Source organism: Haliaeetus leucocephalus, unplaced genomic scaffold (assembly GCF_000737465.1).
Source record: "Haliaeetus leucocephalus isolate CR32 unplaced genomic scaffold, Haliaeetus_leucocephalus-4.0 Scaffold871, whole genome shotgun sequence".
NCBI classification, from domain to species: Eukaryota; Metazoa; Chordata; class Aves; order Accipitriformes; family Accipitridae; genus Haliaeetus; species Haliaeetus leucocephalus.
This window is the reverse complement of record NW_010973307.1, coordinates 166,395-175,433: the sequence shown is the minus strand read 5'-3', so window position 1 is coordinate 175,433 and position 9,039 is coordinate 166,395. Positions and strand designations below refer to the sequence as shown.

General features: G+C 40.1%; 1 protein-coding gene across 1 annotated transcript in view; it reads left to right on the top strand.

Annotated features, from left to right (window-relative positions):
• Nucleotides 1-312: 312 nt before the first annotated feature.
• The window catches only part of RUNX2 (runt-related transcription factor 2), an 85,017-nt gene continuing 76,290 nt past the window's right edge, over nt 313-9,039 (top strand). The window contains exons 1-2 of the mRNA XM_010583197.1: nt 313-477; nt 5,381-5,537. Coding sequence (XP_010581499.1) covers nt 313-477; nt 5,381-5,537 — 322 coding nt within the window. The remainder of the gene's footprint in view (nt 478-5,380; nt 5,538-9,039) is intronic.

Sequence of the window (9,039 nt, the reverse complement as noted above, 5' to 3'; positions counted from 1 at the left end):
TGTCCCAGACCCGCTAGGTGAAAAATAATCGCTCAAAAGGTAGAAGAGTTTGGAAACGGTCTCGCCCAGCGCGTTTCCAGAACGTCGCCTTGTGCTCGCGTTTCCCAATTGCTAGCCGTGTTATCACGGCCGTTCATCCAGGAAAAAATTAGTAGAAGCGGTTAAATGAGCTGGCGTTAAAGCGAGGGGTGATAAAGATGAAGCTCCGCTTCGGAAATGTTACGGGGGTGCAGATGAGAGCTGAGTAAAGAGCTTTTGCGTGAGGGAGCTGGGGCCCGCTCGTGCAGGTCACGGTGGTCGGGCTGAGTAGAAATGGCAGAAAAATGGGGTGTCTTCTGTTTTCGTGACCTGGCGTTAGCGCTCAAAGGCTCTCTAGGTGTGGATCCCGGTGATTCTGATTCACAGGGGCTTCGGGGTAAGGAGGAGGACCTTTCGGAAAATCGTGATTATAATTTAATTGAGCGTTGGATTAAGTTGGTATTATAGTTACTCTTTATAGAAGGGACACGAGACCGCTTACATTATCGTACTCGCATGGCAGTTTTCGTTAGAAACGTCTGAGCCTTCGACCTTACAGCAATTCAAAGGATGCGGTCGCAGTTCATTAGAATAAGGGAAAGATCTAAACTAGATACTAAAGTATTTAGAATATTATTACAGTGAGAATGCTTACGTGTGATAAAAGGATAGAAAAAGGTTTAGAGCATTTCCCAGTCTTCTTGTGTTCATATATATATTTATACATGTCTTATATTTGGGTCCTATATTTGACTGCTAACGGGGAGGAGGTATAGATATGACCAATTTTTCTGATGCATCAGGAGTAGGCATCGCCCCTTGCACCGTTCCACTCTGGGTGCATCTGTTTTCATATGCAGTATGCAATGCGTACTTTTTAAAATATGCCGAAGATAGATATGCCCTAATTTACTGGTAAATTAATTTGAAACTCCATTGAAATAATCTTGAGAATTTAAAAAAAAATATTTCATTTTTCAAAGGTAACTTGCATGCAGCTGTCCAGTACTTTGAGACTAAAGAAGCTGCATGTATCATACAGTGAAACACTTGACTGTGATATAACAGAGTGGGAATTATCTCTGAAAAGGAAAAAAAGACAGATTTGGGCTCTATTGGCTAAACAGTAACTTGAAAGTAAAATAGCTCACAGACAACACACTTTTTGAAGTTTTATTGGCAATAAATAATATGTTGATGATAATGTTTTGAGTGGTGTGTTAAGTGTGTCATAATTCTCTCGCAGAGATCTCTAGTTAAAAAGTACTCTGGGTATAGCACTGTTTTAATTTAAAAAAAACAGATATTAATCATATGCAGGAGAGGAAGTATGTTATAAACAGTGCTGGGCTTGATTGTAAGTTTTTGAAATAATGTTGGCTTAGTATTAGATTTGAATTTTAAGTATTAATATTTACACGCACTGGGGAGGGAGTCCCTGCTGAGTGTACGAACTAATAAGACTGTTAATGCAAACTGGTTTTGGGGGGAAGAGTATTAGACATCTACCTATTAATATAGTTCTACCTATCTAGTGATATTCTGCATAAAAGAAATAGATATTGTGCAGCTGGGTCCAAATCACATTCACTTCTTATTGTTAATACCCAGCGGTCTTTTATTTGAGTAGAGTCATCAGAATTTGGCCTTCTGCTTATGTGTCTGCCTGGGAGTTTTTACTGAAAGTCATAAAGACCCGAAATGCCACGTTAGCTGTTACAAGTGGCTTCTGTATGATGCTGATAGTAGCAAAGAGCCTTCGTGGACCTAAAGGCAGGGGAAAAAAAAGGGACGTGAAGTCTAAGACCTCTCCTCAGTAGCACCACAGTAGTTAAGGGTCTGTCAGCATTTCTCCTCCAAACCCCAATTTTCAGAGTTTATAACTCAGCTGTTTTAAATAGCTTCAAGCTGAAACCTGCTGTATAAATTGTCAGCCCAGATGTATATTTTGAAACAAAAAGTAGTGCAATTCAGTTTTACTCTGTTTTAAGTTACAGAACATTAAAATATTTTTAATAGTATCAGATGCACTTTTGGCAATCTCAGGAAAACGCGTTCTCAGTACGGAAGATTTTACACGCAGAGGCTGTTTGAATTCAGTGTTTCGCAAGAGGTGGTAGATATCAATGTTTGTGAGGAACTATTTAGCATGTGCGCTAGCTTTTTTTCGAAACAAGCATTTTACTCTGCAGAAAGTCTTAGTACCTGCTGTTGTACAGCAGTTTTGCTTCGTGCTTATAACTTCCGTCTTTAGGGTACATACTTTGGCCAGTTCAAATCCCACTGGACCGAAACTGGGCAAACAGGTTGCCTAACCAGACGAGAGTTGTGTTATGCAAAAAATACATAGTTATTTTCAACTTGTATGAATTGGTTTGGTTTTATTTTGTGGCTTCATCTGACTTCATGTACCTTCTTGAGCTTTAGTTATAAAAAAAGCAGAAGCAAAATCTACCTTTAATCACTAAAGTGTGTAGGTAGTTTAATGTGGAAAATAAAGATTTTGAAATAGTAGAGATATTTATGTTTCAAGAATAGGTAAGGAATGTGCGCTGTGGCTACTTTTAATCTTTAATTTTTTACTCAGTCCTTATTCATTTCACAGTGCACTTACAATCCTCTTTCTAAGAATATGTAAATAACTTTGGATTGATACATGGCATAAAATCACCAAATCAAGGTTTATGCCAACAGTCTTTCAGTATGCAAAGTTACTTTCTAAAATTCTCAAAATTATGTGTATTTCTCCAGGTTTCAAGCCTGTTTTGCCAAGCTTTTTTCTAACCAGTGCTATTATGGATGTGTGCAATAGTCTTCTGGTGTTTCACGGCAAAAAAGTATGAAATCACGAAGAGAACAAGTATTTTCCTCCTGTTGCATAGCAGGGGAGCTTCCTATGTAATGGGACTTTCTCTTATTAGCCAAAGTTTTTATTTTGGCCTCTGATTTCGGTTTGTCTCTTCCTTCAGTCTTCTCCTAATGAGACGAATAGCGATATTGCATCACACTGCATCAAAAAGCCGGTGCGTTTCAGTAACGATGCGGTTCTTGATTAGGTGTGATCAGCCCGGTGACTCCGGCAGCGGCACGTGCAGTCTTGGGCTGATATCTGAGCTGACAAATTGAACTGACATCATCGAGTGGAAAGGCTAGAGAGGAAACCTCTGAAAAGCAAGGCAGGGTCGGGGGGGCCCTTTGAAGAGGTTTTGCTCCCTCCTGCCCAGGTGTTGGAAGCTGAACGCGTGCTCAGGAGACCGGGTTGAGACAGAGGCCCCTGGCAGACTCACAATTCCTCCTGTGCTCTCGGCTTCTTCACGTTTCTGGAGTTAATGTGATTTTTTTTTGGTTTTTTGTGAGATATAAGAAGCGTAGCTTGCAACTCCCCTGGACGCTAATGTGCGTGGCAAGACCGTCCAGAGATAACATGGTCTATCGCTAACTGGGAAGGGAGTGTTTCGTAGGTAGTCTCAAGCCCCACGCTTTAGAGTTTAAGCCAATATCCATTTGTTAAGGGTTAGAGTCAGCTCTATAATCTGTTCAGCAGATTATTACTTGATATTTGATTATTATTTATCATTCCTTACACTTGGCTTTGAAGGCGTCAGACCTGGTTGCTGTCAGACCCAAGGCACTGAGCTAGTGGGACCTCAGATCTTATCCACAACGGCGGTTCCTGTGTTTTTATGTTCAGGGACGTTCATCTCACTTTAAAGTAAAATATTTGCTTGATAGACGAGACCTCACAGTAGTTTGTGGCAAAACTCAGTTTGCAGTTTTGGGTGGTGTTACCTGGTGTTTTATGGAAAAACAGAAAAGCACCAGTAGAACCTTTTTGTACAGCGTTTCAGCCTTGGTTTCTTCTTTCTCTTCAATATTTCTTTTAAATAAGATGAGCTATAATTTTCAGGAACACAGTCTATTTTAAATATTTTCAGATTTTTTATACCTTTGTCATTAATTTTTATTGTTTTGGGGAGACATTGCACAGTGCACTGGGCCACATAATGTTCTCCCTATATATTCAGAACTCCTCATTCTTTCCACTTAATTAATATTACAGTGCAACCTGCAATTGTTAGTTTCAGCTAGGATCATTTATGGGAAAGACATTTCAGGCAGGGCTTATGACAAAATGTAATATGTATTTCAGGAGACAGAATAAATTATTCTTCTTCTTTATATGAAGAATATAAAAAGTCTTATCTGACCATGTAAACTGGTAGAAACTGCAAGGGGATGGGCTTTGTATCTCAAGTACGGGTTTTTTTCAAGTTTGAGCTCAGCCATGCAAGATTTCTGAATCTCTTTTTGTTTTAAATTTATTTCCAGCATCAGTATTAGCTAACTGGGCAGGAGGAATTTATTTTCTTGATACTTTTGTGGGCTTTTTTTACGCCATGTGAAGAAACGTGTATTTTCTTCCTGGTAACTAGTATTCCTGTCTGGTTTTACTTCAAAAAGTCACAGTGCAGTAACACTGTAGGTATCCCTGGTGTTTTTGAATTAGAAGACAGTAGCTGTCTGCTCTGTGGCATTTATCTAATCAGATGTTGGAGCGCTACACAACCACTGAAGCATGAAAGCGAGACTATCAGCCAGCTGAAACGTAAGGAGAAACACTTTGATATCTTCTGTTCACCCATCCTGGAATTTGAGGGAGGTATCAGCGCTAACCACATGCGACTCTTGCGAGCGCTGCGAAAATTTACATGCCTGCAAGGAAATACAGCCTTTGTTTTGTATTGCATCCGAAGGGTTTGAATTGGAGCCATAAAGCGCTCCGTGGCAGCAGCGTGTTGGGTGGAGAGCTTTCTCTCCTCATGCCCCCGGTGCCACTCCTGGGATGGGTAGACGGCGGGGGGGTTCTCTCTAGCTCGAAGTCTGGGGAGCTCTGGGGTCAGGGTGATGGGTGGAACCAGCGGAGAAGTAGAGCCGAACCTGGGTGATAAGGCTGCTAATAGTAATTTCTAACTTTCCATTTCAAATGTGTTCCTGCACATAATTTATGGATATGAGCCATGCCTCGTGTTTTCTCGCTGCTCACTGGTTGCTAAGAACAAAGTTGGCCTTCAGGAAGCATTAAACCATACACTCTACATAAGGATGTTGAATGTTTCTGAAGAACTGTAACAAAGAAGAAACTCCCTATTAGGCTTTGAGAAAGGGAGACAATACAAGATGTTTCTTTGTTTGATGTGGCACTTTGTTCTGTGTTCAGCTAATACATGACTCTTCACCACAGCGGGCTGGAGAAGCTGCCGCAGAGCTTCGTAATGAGCACGGCAGGCTGCAAAGCTGGGATGGAGACACGCGTTTCCAAAGTGTTGCCTCATGAGTTGTGGTTGTCTTCCCATTTTAACAGGTGGTGGCCTTAGGAGAAGTGCCTGATGGGACCGTGGTCACCGTCATGGCTGGAAACGATGAGAACTACTCTGCAGAGCTGCGAAACGCTTCTGCCGTGATGAAGAACCAGGTGGCCAGATTTAATGACTTACGATTTGTGGGCAGAAGTGGAAGAGGTAGGCCGCTGCATTTTACGTGTCCATAATGAAGTAAAAACAATGTCTAGACGTCAAACTTACTTTGCAATGAAATACTGATCAATCTGTAAATACGTCGCTGTCGGCCTTTCACTTGGAGGGATGAATGCATGTTTTATTTGCAAACGTCAGCACTTGTGCAAGCCAAGTTAAGAGTTTCTCTTAAGTTTTCCTGACTCCTCACGTCTGTACATTTTTAGGAGACGCCAGTTGTGAAAAATGGTTCACAGAATACCTGCTTCCCTATTTTAATCCCACAGCAAAGGTGGAAGGAGATGGGGGTATTTGTGATCTGGGTTACGTGGAGTCAGAGAGTGTATCTCAGGCCACTGCAATGAGAGGTGGAGAATTCCCTTTAGCAGTAGAGCTGCTTCTGAAGTTGTTGTAGAAGACCTGTAATTAAGGGGATTTTGCATATTACATGTGCTATGGGTTATATTCTTTAAGGGCTTACATCTTTAAAGGCTTACAGCTATTGGTGGAAAGCTTTCTAGTGACTTCCCTGCCCTTTACGATCAAACTGCATATGACCTGCAGAAATAAGCTGTACTTTTCTTTTTAGTAAACTGGTTGACTTTTTATGAATTGGGCTTGAACAAAATTTAACCTTTACTTTAAATGACAGGGTAACTTTCAGGTTGGGGGTTTTTTTTGAAGATGTAGAGTGCTGTCATTGTCTTCCAGCTGTTTAGGAGCTTCCTATAATCTGGAAACTGCACTGCACTCATAGAAAGCCTTTGTAATCATTGCAAGTTTGCCAGAATTCCTCTTTAAGATTCTTGTAGCTGCTTTCAAATTTCAGGTAATGATTGAAAGGATAGCTTGAAGGAAGCTGGCACTTCAGTTTTTACTGCAGGTTTGTTATATCAGTCATTGATTCAACCTACATTTTTTTTCCTTCATGTATTTGAAGTAATTATTAATTTTTTTAACTAGCTCTGCATAGGGCAAAACAAAGCAATAGAAGCTGAACAACTGTGTTGGGAAATTAGCAATAAAGCTAATTTTACAGTAATATTCTTTAGGAAGCAGTTGTAATTCATCTTAAGGAAGGAAAGAATATTTGTCCAACAAAAAAGTTAAACACATGACAGAGGCCTAGATAGTCTAAATCACTTGGCACACTTTTACAAGTGCTTCATGAAAGTGAGTCCATAAGCGTGGCTTACAGTGGCTATTTTTTATTTTGGTGACGTGGCTAACAATTCTCTTTATCATTTTACAGCTTTAAAAGTATTAATAATAAAGAATAACTTGAAAGACAGAGTAACTATTGCAACAGTAATGCAATATAAATATGGAGTTCATTGCCCTTTCGGATAAGGTGTTACCTATGTCTTCCATTTGTCTTGCTTTCTTTAAAAAAACCAGTCTGCTTTGTTATTCTGCTGATGGATTAGGTTTGAAAGTTCTCTGGCTCCATCACTACTGCTGCCTTACAGTAAAAGTTCAGTAGTGTATCAGTCTTTCAGTAGTGCTGAAAAAGAACTGAAATGTGATGTACTACCTCTGATCTGTGAATTTCATTTGAAACCCATAATACATACTTTTTATTAAAGCGTAGGAAATGAAATAGAGGGCCTAAAGCCTCAGTAGATACGGCTACAGACACATACAAACACAAACCTCCTAAAATTTGATTCCAGTAGTTTAATTTATATTTGTATCTAGCAGACTTGGAATAGACTTTTTCTCTGATCAATCTGAGTAGAATCTATGGAAAAGCGATAGTGTACTTTTCAAACCCTCAACATATTTATTTAAGAGACTTCAAAGAAAAACAAAGGGTGTGCACTGTTTTACTATATTGGCTTTCTGAGTTTTGGCTAGTTTCCCAAATAGCAATTTTTATATTTAAAAAAAAAAAAAGGGGGAAGAAAAAAGACAGACTTAACTGCTTGCAGACTTTTCACGCATGGAAGATGAAGAAAGCTTCTTTTGATGAAGTGTAATTATGTCCAAACAGAGCTGACCCCCTCCCCCTATATTTCTTATGATCTTAACGGAAGAAAGTAGGGCTTTTCCTTTGAAGCAGCCGGGACTCGGTGGAGGATCTGAAATGCTGCATTCTGCTGCCAGAGGCAGGATGGAGAAATTGGTCCAGACTTGTCTTCCAGACTTAGAACAGAGAGGGGGAGAGAGAGAGAGGGAGAGAAGGAGAAAGAGTTATCATTAATGATAGATTTTTAGAACTCTGCTTAAAATAGCAGGAAAAGAAAGCAGTAGTTGCAAACAGAAGTGAGAAAGCTCCTTACGTAGACAAATATCGGTAGATACAGGTCTTGAAGTAGAACAGGAAAAATAAAGTAATAAAGAAATCATTTTTCGGTGGCGAGAAACTAATCCACACCTGTTCCTGACTTTAGATTTACATCTTTCTAAACAGCTCGCTCTTTGATCTCTGTATCTCTAAATTTGATTGTGAAGTCTGAATCATCAACTTACCACTTCACCTCCTCTCCCACGTTCTTTCTTGCTTCCCATGGCTCAATGGAGAAACTTGATTTTTATACATATTAATGTTGCTTGCCTGACAGAAGCTTCACGTTTTTGTTTGTATAATTTCTCTCAAACACCTTTTCTGGATTCATAAGAATAAGTAACCGGGGTGCTTTATGTGAATGCAGAAGTTGTTTGTATGTGGTTTTCAGGCAGTAGTTCACTTTTACAAGCCCGATCCACAGCGCAGAGAAGAAAGAATTCCTGTCTTCAATAAGCAAAGGATCATAACCTTAATTTTGTTGTGTCCTGATACTTTAATCACATTAGCATCTAACTGAAAAAATATGCAACACGCACAAGCTGCCGAGTCTCCTTTCAAGCTAATTTCTGGGGTTTGCCTTGTGCTTCAGCATATGTCCATCTCGTCCTCCTGTGTCAGCTGGGCTCACATGTGTGAATAACAAAGAATGCACAGTTTAGACACACTGAAGCAATAGTGCCAGATGACTGCTTGGCTGGGGAATTTAATAAAAGAGAACTACAATTAGTCTTTAGCCTCTAAAAGTGGATAGTTGAAATGACTAAGGGCAATAAAAAAAGGTGATAAAAAGTGCATTAAAGGATTTCGTAACTGAGGAGGGATATCTGTGAAATATCTGTGGCAGGCATAAGCATCACCGAAACAGGGGACCTTAAAAATTTATTTTGTTCTCAATCCTGTAATATGTAAATCATCTCTTGAAAGCTCTGGAACCTGAGTGCACTGGCAGGGCCGCGCAGCTCCCTGCGATGAAGCGATGTATTGTTTACTGAGCGCGAGGGGGCTTCATCAGTGTTACTTCATCAGTGCTTCAGTTTGGTAGAGTACCAGTTAGGGAACAAAAACAGTTTCCCTTTCAAATTAGTTGCTTACCTGCTCAGCTTGGGCTGGCCAAGAGGTGACAGTTTAGAAATGCTCACAGGCGAGGTCAAAACGTAGCTCTTGATATTAAGGAATGCATTTTTTCTGGCCACTGTATCCTGTTGAGGTAGTGTAGAA